General features: G+C 32.8%; 1 protein-coding gene across 3 annotated transcripts in view; it reads right to left on the bottom strand.

Moving 5' to 3' along the window:
* The window catches only part of LOC126733555 (uncharacterized), a 77961-nt gene that overhangs the window by 16900 nt on the left and 45042 nt on the right, over positions 1 to 16019 (bottom strand). For all 3 annotated transcript variants that reach the window (XM_050436889.1, XM_050436887.1, XM_050436888.1), the window contains exon 2: positions 4855 to 5030. In XM_050436889.1, coding sequence (XP_050292846.1) covers positions 4855 to 5012 — 158 coding nt within the window. In that variant the 5' untranslated portion in view covers positions 5013 to 5030. The remainder of the gene's footprint in view (positions 1 to 4854; positions 5031 to 16019) is intronic.

The following is a 16019-nucleotide window of genomic DNA, read 5'->3' as shown; positions in this document are numbered from 1 at the left end:
TTTTTTTTCAAATTTTAATTGATATATTTATTTTGTTCCTACCAAAGGCGGGCCTTTATGACGACAAATAAACCTACCAAATTTTATTTAAATCGGCTGAAAGGATTTTGAATAATTGATAAAAAACTGATTTATATGAAAAGAAGTTCTTATTTTTGGCAGGTAAATACGCCCCTGAAATCTTTGCACTCAATTCATATTGATTTGAAGCACCCTGTATAATGATTATGTAAATAAACAAATACTTACCTACTATGAAACACGACAAAAAATTACGATAATCGTACTAGTACAGTAGCCACTCCCAATAAATATTAAAATAATATTTGTTGACGTAAGTGACATTTGACAGTATTTTTTATTTATGAATTAATCCGTATTTACATATTTGATATTCCTGATTTGCGTATGGAAATTTGTGTTTTATGACCAAAAGAAGTTACAGAATTTGCTTACTTAACGCTTTAAATTTGAATTAATAGCATATATAATGATCAACGTGATGGCTAGTCGCAAATAGAGTGTAGTTAAGCCGGGTGTAATTGTGATTTATACGTAAGTTGAAAATCCTATATAATTTTTAAAATTTTGCATTTTTTTACTTGAAAAACTCGGTTTTTAGACGTCCCTTTAACTTTACCGGACTCCAAGACAGATACAATAAGAGAACCATAGATAAAAAAAATTCTGATAGCTCTGGAACGAGAGACATGGGATGAAACAAGCTGTAGGTACTAATTTGGAAAAAGAACTTGCAAGAGAATGTGTTTGTGAAGAAATATTTGTTGCAATACATAATAATCTATTCACCTAGAGGACATCACATCATATTTTGAGAGGCAGTTTTAGATAAGTAACGTTTTGGGACGGAGATGTTGCATATGGAGGATGTGAGGACCATGGAGGTATATCAGTATGGTTCTTGAAAATAAATAACTACTCTGATACAATTATGTAATTATTGAGAAACTGAGCTCTGTTTTATACGATTAAACTCTATAGAAGTTTTTCCTATCCAAATAAAGGACCAATTCTTAAATGAGCAATCTTTGAGGGTAGTCTCTGAAGTTTTAATTTTTAATTTGCTTTAACAGGACTACCTTTTGAAAACTTACTTTAATCTGTATCCCAAACTTCATCTACGTGTAGAGAAAAACTATAAGTCAGAATTTCTCGACAGACAAGATCCATCAAAGACTGTTCCCCAAAAACCTTTATTCAATTATAACATAAATGTTGTTCTGTTGAGAAAATAATTTATTTAGAGAAAAAATAAAAACTCCAAGTCTACCTGCTAAGTACTGACAGATAAAATTAAAATCTGAGAATACCCACATATTTTATAATAAAAAACAATAACATGGGACAAAAATTCAACAAAAAATATAAAAAGGAGAAAACGTGACTAGTGTAGTATTTGAACCCACGCTCTAAAATTAATCTCGGTAAAACACCAGACCGTTAACCACTCGGCCAGCCCCGCTTTTGAATCTTATAGTGAAAGGCATATATGCGTATCGTGAGCAGAAACAGGAGGTTAGATAAGATTATTAAAGATAAGTCCTGGCTCAAAGGTGAAAACATCATTAACGCATGTCAAAATTGGACTCTTTTTGGCTTTGGTGATTTTCATTTTCTCCAAGAGATCCAACTTTCTACCCTTAGGGCACTTGTGAACAATGGAAACATTTTCAGGGACGGAAAACTGACTTAGTTTCTGTGGTGTCGGTGTCTCTGAACTTATTAACGAGGCTTAGGTGTTCCTGTACCCTTGTGGATACCCTCCTTCCTGATTGTCCCACGTAAACAGCAGGGCAATCCCTACAATTAAGACAATATACACCCGATTTGGATAGAGGGTCACTTTTATCCAACGTCTTTACTAGGTTCTTTCTTAGCGAGTTAGTCGTTTTGAAAGCTATGGAAAGGCTGAAAGGCTTAAAAAATTTAGCAAGTTATTGAGAAATGCCGCCGAAATAACTAAGGCATCTAAAATTATTATTGTTGCGGTGATGTTGTTCGGTGGATGGACGTCTGTTATTCCTAACAAAAACATTTAACGATCAAAAATAATTAATTTTCTTAACTCTGAGAGACATAACTCTGTCCCTAATGATTACAACAAACAATACCTTAATTCTGTTAAAAACAAAATTGAAACGCATGATCTTCTAATTTCCAGAGCAGACAAAGGCTCTTGTTTGATAGTCATTAATAGACTCGACTATGTGTCTAAAGTGACAGAATTTCTATCGACTGACGACTTCGTGGCTATTACTAGGGATCCAACGATTAGTTTTTTCTCAAAACTTAAGAATTTTCTAGATCGATGCCTTATAACTCTAGAATACTTAAACACCACTAAATCTAACCTATGCCCTATGAACCCACGTACTCTTGTGCTCTATGGCTTACCTAAGATTCATAAGGAGGGGAACCCGATAAGACCAGTAGTTTCCTTCGTAAACTCTCCTTGCTACAAATTATCCTCTTGGCTTAACAATACTTTAAGAGAAGTAACTGGTTTTCGGAACGAATTTTCCATTAAAAACTCAATTGAATTTGCCAATTATCTAAAGCAAATAGATGTTCCAAACAATGCCATTTTGCTTTCCTTAGATGTACAGAACTTGTTCCCTAGCATACCCTCGTCAGATTGTTTAACATTGGTTGAGATCCTGCTAAACAACAATAGTACTTTGCCAAAACTGGTGGTAGATAATCTTATCCACCTTTTATCATTAGTTTTGGAACAAAATTTCTTTAAATTTAATGATCAATTCTTTAGGCAAAAATCTGGTCTCGCCATGGGTTCTTGTCTTTCACGATTTTTGAGCGAGGTCTTCATGAGTCACTTAGAGAAGAAAATCATGAAAAGTCGTTTTGTGGGCTTTTTGAGAGCTTATAAAAGGTACGTGGATGATGTGTGCGTGTTGTGGGTTGGTGACGAGAATGATTTATTGGATTTCTTGTCATTTATTAACTCCCTTCATAATCAGATCTCTATTACCCTGGAAAGAGAGACAAACGGAAAATTACCCTTTTTAGATCTTCTTTTATGCCGAAATAATAACAGTAATTCTTTTGAAGTATATCGCAAATCTTCTGCAACAGATAATATAATCCAATTTAACTCCAATCCCCTTATCAAGACAAATATGCAGCCTTTAATTCAATGTTCTACCGTTTATTTAAATTACCTCTGTCCAAAGACGCTTTTCAAAAAGAACATAATATTATAAAAATAATTGCTGTAAACAACAATTATTCACTTTACAGCTTGAACAAATTATATTACAAATTTTATAATAAATATAAACTGTCCTATCACATCGTCCACCCACCGAACAACATCACCAACAATAATAATTTTAGATGCCTTAGCTATTTCGGCGGCATTTCTCAACAACTTGCAACATTTTTTAAGCCTTTCAGCCTTTCCATAGCTTTCAAAACGACTAACTCGCTAAGAAAGAACCTCGTAAAGACGTTGGATAAAAGTGACCCTCTATCCAAATCGGGTGTATATTGTCTTAATTGCCCTGCTGTTTATGTGGGACAATCAAGAAGGAGAGTATCCACAAGGGTACAGGAACACCTAAGCCTCGTCAATAAGTTCAGGGACACCGACACCACAGAAACTAAGTCAGCATTTGCTAACCATTTATTATCAACGGATCATAGTTTTTCCGTCCTTGAAAATGTTTCCATTGTTCACGAGTGCCCTAAGGGTAGAAAGTTGGATCTCTTGGACAAAATGGAAATCACCAAAGCCAAAATAAGTACAATTTTGACATGCGTTAATGATGTTTTCACCTTTGAGCCAGGACTTATCTTTAATAATCTTATCTAATCTCCTGTTTTTGCTCACGATACGCATATATGCCTTTGACTATAAGATTCAAAAGCGGGGCTGGTCGAGTGGTTAACGGTCTGGTGTTTCACCGAGATCAATTTTAGAACGTGGGTTCAAATACTACACTAGTCACGTTTTCTCCTTTTTATATTTTTTGTTGAATTTTTGTGCCATGTTATTGTTTTTTATTATAAAATATGTGGGTATTCTCAGATTTTAATTTTATTTGTCAGTACTTAGCAGGTCATCTAGCTATAAGGCAATTTTAATTAATTTTATTACGTGTGTTTTTCTATTTATGGTAGATCTGATGATGCCTTATTAGCGAAACATGTAACCTGATTGACACATAAAAAAATATTTTGAGACTGAGACTTGGAGTTTTTATTTTTTCTCTAATTATGCAGGTCTCTTTGAGATAATGGACGAGTTCTTTCAAATAAATTCTTTGTTAAAAGTTAATCTGTATCTTTATTTCTCTAGGCGTCGGAGGCTCATATCATAATTTTTTTACTCATTTTCTTTCATCTTCTTATCTTCTTTCTTCCTGTCTTAAGTGTTACGTGGTTTACCTGCATTTCTTACTAGTTTTCTCAAACTCCATATTCCTTTTCAGTTTTTTTAGGGTAATGAAATCTTGTTGTTCTCTCTATTTCTTATTACGTCGATTTCTCATTCTTCTTATCTTTTTTGCCTTTTTTCTTGTTCACATTCTCCTTCCCAAAAATTCGAGAAAAACAGATATAAAGTAATTATATCAACTTCACAAGAAATTGTTAAGATATCCTTGTTCATGCATTACTAGCTTGAAATAGTCACTGGAATGTATAAAAATGTATTCCTATGAACCAACTAACCTACCACAAACTTCTTAGATTACATGGTTATCCAGCAGTAGATTATAAGATCAAGTAATACTGCTCTCCAAATAAGTGTCTTTTCTAATACTGCAGATTTTATACATAGCGCGAAAATAAGTGAATAATTATCGATCTTACCTTTTTTGTAGTAGATACCGACTATTCAAGTGCGGCATAGGAACATCGAGCTTGATCGCCCTAAATTGTAGCACGGTGTAGATGATGAGACCCCACAGGAACCCCAAGGTGACAACTTTGGTTAGGAACCTCCCGCCCCGGTTACCTTGTAGAATCATTGTGGAACCGAGGGGGATCTGCAAAAAAAAACAATAAAAATTTAAATAACAATATAAGTCAATGAACTTATATAACTGAAATTCAATAACATATAACATTTTTATTGATGCATAAATCTTTATGTGGCTTTTAGGTGATTTAAATGGTTATGTTAATCTCTCTGGGCTTCATGAGTTCCAGTCATGCGTGGCAGTCTCTATACGAGCCTTAGTCTAATATGTAGATCATCTAAAGCTGATTTATAAAGTGGTTAATTAACTAATTTACATTTTATATAAGGCAACTTAAATTTTCCTAAGTAATATTCTCAAGGCAACCGGATCATTGCCAATAAATTGGACCGGCTACAAAAATCGAATTCCAGTCTCAACTGACTTCATTCCCACGTGGTTATTTTTAGATTTAGGTTTATGATTGTTAAACTGGGGAGTAATTAGGTCGAATGAAGTATGTTGGTATAGCGTATAGCCAAGTTAATATCTTTAGTTCGATGAGAAGTTGCATGCGTGTTTGTTAATTAAGAGGTTTTTTTTGGTATAAGTTTAGAAATGCTTAATACAAGATGGAAATGTAAAGAATTTAACGAGATTTATTTTCAAACGGCAAAGTAAATTCCTATTCCAATGTTCTTGTTTCTACGGGTTTCCTTTAATCTCTTTCATATTTTCATCAAGTCTTCATTGCAATTTGTTTTATGTCTTCAGATGGTCTCTTAGTTGTCTTAATTAGGTCTCAATTTTTTTTCGATCAAATTCTTGAGTAGTGGGTAAATGATCACTTAAAACTTAATAAACGTTCTGTGAATGTTACAATTCAGGCACACTATTATTATTTGACCATTTATCCTGGATATGAAATTGGATTTTATTCAAAAGTTAAGGTGTAAAAAGTTTTTATATGGGGCAGTTTTTATCTACTCAACTAGAAGACCCATAAGCATAAGTTCGACAGAAATTAAATATTGTTTGTGATGCTAAACATGAGTAGAGTCATCAGATATTATTTCACTGAGTCAATGCATATTACCATATTGAATATGGTGTACAAAGTTTGGCTATTAAATACCGAGACTGGTTATGAAAAATAATTTTATTATAAAAATTTTTCTACATTCGAATGCTTCCCTTAAATATACTACCGTCCCCTCACCACACCCCTTTCCATACGTTTTCTTCATTTATCGAAGCAATGCTCGAAGCCTTGTATGCATTTAGAAGCTCTGCCATTTTTTGCTTTACCGCTTTCATCGACTCAAATCGGGTCCCTTCCAAGGCAGATTTTATCTTCGAAAACAAAAAATAGTCACACGGTGTCAAATCTGCCGACTATGGTGGGTGCTCGAGTACTGGAGTGCGTTTATCGGTCAAATTCACAAATGGGGCAGTATATATTGTTATGGTCACATGCATTTTCCTGGTGCAAAATCCACGAGTTATTCTTCCATAACTCCGTTTCTTACGAACTCGTTTTCGCAGTGTTAAAACTGACAAAAAGTAAGTCTGGTTGACAGCCTGACCCTCTGGAACCCATTCAATCATCACGATACCATTAATGTCGAAAAAAACGATCAACATTGCCTTGAATTTTGATTTGGACCTACCTGCTTTTTTGATTCATTCATGTGCATGGATTGCTGCTTTGTTTCAACATCGTATTGAAAAAATCAGCTTTCGTCGTAAATAATAATGCTTTTCATCAGTCCGGAATCTCTTCTAACCTTTTAAGAATCTGCTGACGCAAAAGCTTTTGGTCAAGAGTCAGGCTTTTTGGCACCAACCTCGCATAGACTTTTATCATGTGTAATTCCTCATATAAAATTGTTTATTATAAACCGTTTATTGGGGTTTACAGTCTCGGCAAATAATCGACGATTTGCACACACAATTTGGTCGATTTTGATAATTGTTTTGGAGTTAAAACAGTGACAAGGCGACCTGGGTGCTGGTTATCTTTAGTGCTCCCTTGGCCCTTACTAAAACGCTTAAACCATTACAAACACGCACACAATATAGAGAATTGTCCCCATAGTCCTAACAGTGACGAAAACTTATTTTGGTATATAAATAAAGATGTCTAGCTACACAACGCACTGCTCGATTTTTCCCCGCTACTCTATGGCGCCCTCTAAAAAAACAAAAAAAGCGTAATTCACAATTGTTATACAGGTAGGGGGAACTACAACCATCATATTTTGGCTATAGGATGAGTTACTTCTAGGTTGCTTTAGATGCTCAAAATTCTTTCCATTTTGGGCTAAACAAAAAGAATATTTTTTAAACTCATTTCTAACATTCTGAAAGCCTTTTCTTGGAATAGATGCACACTTCCTAATAAATCCGTTGCCGAAGATAATCAAGTACTTAATGCTAAACTGAAACATGAATAAACATAAAACAGAAATTCGTTAAATCTAACAAAGAACAAAAATATTTCAAAGATTTTCGCGCGCTTACCGACGAGAGAAAACAAACAGCGTTACGTGATGTTCTCTTTTTTTTAACTTGTGATTTAGATTTGTTGTTGCAAGTTAATACATTAATTTCCGCACCCAAGATCTTCGTTGGCACAACGTGTATAGTCCCCTAACGAAAATAATTTATATGGTCGGCAAATTTCCATCTTGAGTGCCGAAATATCATGAAATGGAAATGCATAGGTAAAGCATGCAATGAAAAAGATAATGACAAAACTTGACTTTTTATCCCTTGCATCTGCCGATGAAACAGAATAAGCTGCACAGCTTAGTTAGTTAGTAGAGGGCGACTATCAGAAACGCTATAGTTCTTTTCTTTTAACTTGTATTTCAGACTTGTTGTTGCAAGTTAATATTTGTAGTTTAAGGTTTATCACAGGAGGGCCTGATCTCAATCAAATAATTCATATTTTTTAAATCAGCCAGTAAGTAAAAGATCTGATGATCAAACTGCTATGATACTTGATTTGTGGGATTCGTTAAATGATTCATCCACTATGCTTGAAAAAATCATGAGATTCGTGCAGCAAATGATGAGATATTAAGAGGTTTATCATAGGAGCACCTGTACTCAATAAAGTTATCTCTTGTAAATCAGTCAGTAACTAAGCATCTAAAGTGATGATTCGTGGATTCTATGAATGAGTCTTTAACTATCGGTAAAAAAATCAATGATATTTTTGACAATCAGAGGGTAGATGCAACGCTATCGTTCTTCTTTTTTGACTTGTGACTTAGACTGAGTTACGCACACAAGATCTCCATTTTCTGGGCGTGTATAGCAGATTAACGATTCAGTAGTATAATTGTAGTCTTTAATAACAATTATACTACTGAAAGCACTTTAAACGTCTTTTATCACTGAATCGCAACTAAAACACATTACGTGACAATACACAACCAAGACTTTCCAACATCTTTTTTTTATATATTCCTTAAAATCTACGAACAACAAACAGAGCCATAAATATAGAAAGTACAAGGCGAGAAGCCCTTCCCATTTGTTTGACCTTAGGTCGATATTCGATATTTTATATATGTATTCTTGACACTGCAAAATAGAAGCAGAAGCTGAACTGATAGTACTGCATGGCTTGATTGGTAATGGGAATTATGTCGTCTGGTATAACTGCCTACAGATAGTAATCTACACACCCGGCAAATATCTTTTTTGAGTGACGAAATACGCATATATTAACATGCAAAGCATGAAATTGAAAAGGGAGAATTATTTGAAGATTGCTTCATCTATTTAACACACTCGGGTCTGCTGATCAGAGGGTAGATATAATACGCCATATGTCTCTGACTTCACTACTTTTTCATCTTGGTCGAACTGTAGTTAGTATAGCTATTGCTATCAACAACTTTTTAACTTATCACTTAAATTTGTTATTGCATTTTAATACATAGATTGCCGCACTCAAGACTTTTATTGGTTGGGCGTGTTTACGATAGTATGTACATTGATAAAATTTCTTTGTTGATTGTCGAAATACCCATTAATTCATAAGCAACAGAATAGGCTAACCATGAAGTTAAGGAAAGGACGACAAGGTTACTCCCAATCATTGATTCCCCACTTGAGCTTATCGATGAGAGGGAATAAGCTGTACATACTGGTCATGACTACATTTCATCTTCATATTTGGTTTTGAGTACACTTCATTTGGGTCTAACCCTAGTTAATACCGTTCGTTAAGTTGATAAGAGAATGACAATGATTTACCACTTGCACCTGCCGATGAAAGGTAATAAGCCGCAGGTCTTGAGCTTCACTACATCAAATTTGGGTCGAGCTAGCTAGAGTTAATTCAGATTAGTTAGTAGTTCAGGTTAGTTCATAGTTAATTAGTAGTATTATTAGTTTATAGTTCCTCTGGAACTATAGGAAACGCTATCGGTCTGTTATTTTAAATGGTGACAAGACCTTCGTTGGCCGGGTGTGTATATTCGCTTAACGATAATAATCTATGCGTTCGGCAAATTTCTTTCTTGAGTGCTTATATACGCATACATTATCATAAATTAGAAATTGAAGTTAAAAAAACGACTAGAAGAATGGTTCACCGATTCCCCACTTGGACTTCAAAGCCGATCAAGGGGGAAACGCAATACGGTGTAAGTACTTAATTTGGAACTAACTGTAGCTAGTAGAGAGGGAGTAAGAGAAACACTATCATTCTCGTAACTTGTTACTTAGACTCGTTATTGCAATTTAATCAACTGATTTTCGCACCAAATACCTTTGTTCCCGGGACGTGTAGTCACTTACGACAGCAGTTTACAAGCCTGGCAAATTTCATTCTTGGGTGCGGAAATATGTGTGTTTCCGCCCCCTATTAACATGCAACATATATTCATAGGCTAACCCTGAAATCAAAAGAGAACGACAATACTATACCGATTTCTCATTTGCACTTGAAGATGAGAGAGGAAATACAGTAAGCCGCACGTGCCAGAAAAGAAGTATTTTTCATTTTAACGTATGATTTGTTATTGCAAGTTAATATATTGATCTTTACCCACAGGACCTCTCTGTATAGTATATTGGAAAATTATTGCAACAGTAATCTTGCTCTACATAAGTCTAATTTACAAAGATGTTCAACATGTAGGTCTTGCATGTATAGTAAAGCAAATCTTTTCGGTTTTTTTTTGTTAAGAAGACTATCATTATAAATATTAGCAGAACATCGGTGTTAAATGTTCGATGTAAAAAAATATTACCAAACCAAAAGCAGCTTGGCTGACTGAAAATATAAAAATATTTTTGAAAGAACGAGATACTGCATTGAGATAATTTGAACAAACCTAAAAGTATCTAAAATAAAGTCTGAAATTCTACATTGAATTAGATAGGAAGGACAAAAAACTCCTAGATTCAATATGTCAAGAAAAAACTTTAAGAAAGAGCTGGAGAGCGTTAAATAATTTAAATATTTGCTCAAATAAATATAATATTATACCACAGAACCTCTCTAATTCAGATGAAATTAATGGCTATTTTGTCTCTTTTTTTTATGTTTCCGATTATAGTGAAAGGGTAAATTTCTATAAAGGTCACACGTTGCATAATGATTTATTTTCTTTTCAATTAAACACTTTGGACGATGTTGGTATTATTTAAAAAAAATTAATATCAAATGCAACTGGTATGGGTGAGATATTACCATATTATCAACTGTTGCCTTGGTTACTTTCTAGATATATGGAAAATATCGGTTGGAAAACCTTTGGGAAAAGTAGATAATCCCAAAACTTTTAATGATTTAAGAATAATCAGGATACTTTTGGCCCTATCCTAAAATATTCGAAAATGTTTTCTATTCACAAATGTATAACTAATTTATTTCTAATGAAATTAGTCCTATTGTACAATGCGGTTTTACAAAAATTTTTGGTTAAACTGATTTTACGTACTTAAATCTTTAAATTAAATATTATCTTGCTATCAACTATCCTGAATTTCTAACTTTATAAAACTAAACCCAAAAATCCGCAATAATAAAATTTTAAATACAAATAAATTTTAAGGTCGGACCTGTGCTTTTCACGCTTGAGGGGCTGGGAATGAGGTCAGACGTCTAACAAAATAGTACGTGGGCGTATGTATTCAAATTTTACGAATTAAATGTATACATTTAAAAAAAATATTTAAAACATTAATTTATTTAATGGAATGATTTAATATCGCTTAGAATATTACTTTATGACTCTTTCCACATAAAATTTTGCGATTTAAACATGCATGCCGTGTGACAATACAAGCAACACCGGCACACGGACTATTCGCGGCACATCAAAGATTCTAATAGATCTCTGAACTGGACTTTACTTCTGTTGCTTTACAAAAGCAATGTAATTGATGATATTATTCGTAGTCTGGAAAAACAAATGTATCCTATATTAATTCTTCGACACGATAAATCATTCCTTACTTATTCCCAAGTTATGTTATTACGGTTTTAATACCAGCCCTTAATATAATAAAATCAAATATTAAGGGCTGTGCTATTTTAAGATTACTGAAGTATTGCAATGTTCAAGCTTTTACTATTGTTTTGATGCTGGTATGTTTATAGAAACTCGAACTCTTATTATCTAAAAGTCATAATTTAATTTTAAATCCTTCAAAGTCTTTTTTTATGTTTTTCGGTATAAAAACCAAGTAGAAGTTTTCAAAAATCATTTGAACATTTTTGTTGATTGATGTAAAGTTGATATGGTGGATAAAATAAACAATTTGGCTCCACTTTAGATACTAATTTACGTTTTAAAGAACATCTTATCACTTTATTTCAAAAGGCATATTTTTCATTAAAAACTATATATAAAAAAATCATTTATCATAAATAAGTAATCATTTTTAAACTGCAAGCTGAGAAAGGAATTATGTGAATCTCTTGTACTTAGCAACTTTAATTATTGTGATTATATCTATGGTTGTTTGGACCAAGTAACCAAATCTCGCATACAGAGAGTTCAGAACTCTTGTGTTTGGTTAATATGTGATGTTAAAGAATATGAACGCAGCACATCGTGGAATAAAGAACTAAAATGGTTGAAAATGGATGATCGGACTAATTTGCTTATTTGCAATTTTTTAATAAAGATTATTCAGAATCCATCAATGTGAGCTTCATTTAGGAACCGCCTTATATTCAGAGATAAAAGAAGTTTTTTCATATAATGCTGTCAAATATTACAATGTCCTGCCTTTTGATCATGCCCCTCTCTAGTAGGCATTTTAAAGTTAAAAACAAATAATTTTTTGCAAAGGAATTTCTTTTTACTGTAATTTTCTAGGTAGATGGGATATTATATAATTTTTTTTATGGTCTTTACTTGGTTCAGTCGAGTAGCTTTTAACTAGACTGCGCCAAGTGTAAAAATATTCTTACTTGATTAATAAAAGTCATTTATTATTATTAAATGCTAAGTGGGCTCATAGATATTATCATACAAACAGCTAAAAACTTTCCGGAGCCATTCTTTTATGGCAACTTTCATTAGCAAATTACCCTATACAATTTAAACTAATGTCATTATTAATAAAAAGCGAGCGACATTATGTAATTCTAGGTAAACTGCTTTGGCCCCGGCTAAGTCTAGGTTAATCGCCTATAAACCACACTTTATTGTTCTGCTTCTTAATAACAATAACATAAAATGAGTTCAGAAAGGTTCAGGTAAGAATGTTCTAATGGTCGATGCACTGATATAAAACTTTAAAGATCTTTGTACACTTTCTGATTATGCTAATGTTAGATATAAAACGGAGGATCAAGCAATTTCGAGAAAGGAATTTTAATTGATGCCAATGAATCAAGAGATTGTCTGTCGTTCGCCCTACGGCGTAAAAGTAAATTTCCATCGAGCTTTTAGATGCATGACGATTATGGTAATTTTTCTTACACTCGCAAGTAAAAGCAAGAAAATAAACGAGAATTTACTTAATATAATATATAGATTTAATAGACATTTTTAACTGCCCAGAATCTTATGTATAAAAGTTAATAGGATCTTAATGTTGCTATAAATGACTTTTCATTGAAAATTGTGCAATAAACATTTTTTTTTAAATAAATAAAAATTTCTTAAAAGGACTTTAGTGATAGAAAAAGCATTTTTTATTGGGATACGTCAAAGGCATGTTTTAATTGGTGAAAAGAAACGATCAAGTTCACAAATCCTCCTACAGAAAGCAAAACAATAAATTCAACTTATTTTGAAAAACGTTTATGTAATTCATCAGTTTTCAGACCATAACTTAATTAAAAATTCTACAAATTTTATATTAACAAAACACTTGAAATCCAAAAGAAGAACCTTCATTTAATCATTGAGATGATGTCCATACAATGATTCTTTTAATAATTCATATCGTATTTAATGTGCTAATAGAGTCATCATTAATTTGCTTCCAGATTTCAGTTATCTGGAACTTGGCCCATTCTTTAGATGGATTAATATATTCCCTATATTCAGTGGAATTATAGGTACATTTTCTACGAATTCTATAAAAGTTTTAATAAACTAAGGCAGTTAATTGAGGATTCGTGATTATATAAAAAAAAGTTTATTTAATATATATTATATTTAAAAATCACAATTATTCTATTGGCAACTATACAAATTAAGTTAAATGCACCCCACGCTTTTTACTCTGATTTGAATTATTCTGCTAATAACTAAAATTTCAATTAATTATGATTGATTGTCCGACCTTTTACAACTGTAATAAAAACCCTTTGTAATTAAAAATTATTTTCGACTTTTTAGTTCGATTAGCAATAAAAGCCTAATCTTTTAGTTTATTTTAAACTATTACTTATTAACCCTGGCAGTCCTAATAAGGATTATAATGGCAAAATGTTATTAAATTATTGCATTGTCATCGGTCCTTGATACGCGTGTAAAGTTTCAAGTTGACCAGACTTTTAGAAACCAGTGAAAATGAAGCTTAAAGATTCCATTACATACATAGATATAACCCGAGCTAATATAAGCGTGTTAAAGAATTTAAGCTGATAAGTTTTTGCTTTAGATTTTTGTCTTATTTTGTCAAATAAATCTGTGAATATTTTTTTTTCGTTTTTTGGCCTTGTGCTTTGGCACATTTAGCGACGTGTTCCAATATACAAGAACAGGTTGCTAATATAGTAGTTAAAAAGTTATACTATTGGGTAGTATGACATTGTATCTAATAAAAAGAGTATAAAAAAGGAATAGTGCAAGAAACATTAATACTAGGGATCTTAGGCAGGGTCATACGCTTCTCGTCCTGGAGCCAATGCAGGACATTTTTTAAAAGACAAAACATAGGGGGGCTCAGATAGGTAGGTAAACAATAGGGAAAAACAAAGGGATCTCCAAGTAACTAAAATTATTAACTAGTGCATATATGTACGTTCAAGTTGTATTTTCTTTTTGGACAATTTCAAAAATTTTAGGAAAATAGACTTCATTCTATCGTCCGCAATTACGTTTGCCAAGCTCTTTCAATTTATTATGCAGAAACATCACTGCCTCAATATTATTTTTACATTCAAATCATCAATTGACTGGTTGTCACAATTAAAAAGAATGAAAAATATGATTAATTAATTTTATTTTATTTCACTTTTTATTTCAATATACTGATCATATTTCAAATGTTTGAAAAGTTAGAATGTACTTACTACAGTTGTTGCTTCTATATCAGGTAGAGTAGTTTAAAATCTCTTTTTTAATGTATTTTGAAGTCATTAAGTTGTTCAGACATAATAAACTTAACCTTTAAAGAACATGAAAAATGCCTAGTGATATTGCAAGTAGGAATGTTATTTGGAATATTAAAACAATTTTTTTACTTGTAGGTAATTGATTGCTAATATTCAAAAAATATTCCAAAAGTATTAAAGGATTAATTGAAAGATATGACGGTTTGTTGAAAATCTCTGGTAACCATTTAATACAGGGTGTCCCAGCGAAAACGAAACAGGTATTTTTGGTATTAAAAAAATTTTTTTTTACAAAAATCTCGAATACGTCGATTTTATTTTCGAGGGGGACAACTTTTCCTTACCAAGGCACCCTCATACCAGCAACCCCCTTCAAGGGGGTGGAATCACCCCTAAAATCCTAAATAGAAAGAGGGGTCGTATGATACCTTATTTTAAAGGTCTTTTAATTCTGAATATAACTGCCAAATTTGAAGTGGCTAAAATTTTTTATCCGGATATGACAGCTTGTCAAAATTGTAGAAACAGCGAAAATGAAAAAGGTATTTTGAACTTTGTTTTAGATAATATTTTTAAAAGAATAAGGAATTCCTAATTTCAAAGGGGTCACTTATTAATTAAGAGGCCACCCTAATACCTGGAACCCTTTACGAGGGGTTGAAGGCACCCCTTAAATCTTAAATAAAAAAAGGGGTGGTGTCATTCCTTATTTTGAAGGCCTTTTTACTCTGAATTTAAATGGTGACTTCTGAGTGACTGATGGATATCTTGTTGATATAAAAATAGCAAGAAATACAATCTTTACTGCCAGTAAAAGTGGAGAGATAAGAAATACCTACCCTTTTCCTTTTGTGTCTTTTAAATAAAACAAGTTTATTTAAATTACGTCAATTTATTAAATGTTCAAATTGTGCCCCGCCTACTTCCATGCAGGAATACAGGTTTTGCTCAAAACGATGCCTGATGTTTTGTAGAACTTTAGGTGTTATCATCTGACACTCATTTATAATTCTCTGGCGTAAGTCTTCTAGGGTGTCTGGTTGGGTAGCGTAAACTTTTGTTTTTAAATGCCCCCATAAAAAAAATCTAATGGGGTTAAATCGGGTGACCTAGCTGGCCATTCCATAAAAGGTCCTCTCCTTCCAATCCAACGATCAGGAAATATCTCATCAAGATATTGCCTAACACCAGCAGCATAATGTGGAGGCGCTCCGTCTTGTTGGAAAACGACTTGATCATCATCAGAATGATTTCCGCCTTCCATTATTTCTACTATTCTTGGATATACGGCATTTTCCAAGAGATCT

Source organism: Anthonomus grandis, chromosome 2 (genome assembly GCF_022605725.1).
Source record: "Anthonomus grandis grandis chromosome 2, icAntGran1.3, whole genome shotgun sequence".
In the NCBI taxonomy this organism is placed as follows: domain Eukaryota; kingdom Metazoa; phylum Arthropoda; class Insecta; order Coleoptera; family Curculionidae; genus Anthonomus; species Anthonomus grandis.
The sequence above is the reverse complement of the archived record's forward strand: the minus strand, read 5'-3'. Positions and strand labels throughout refer to the sequence as shown.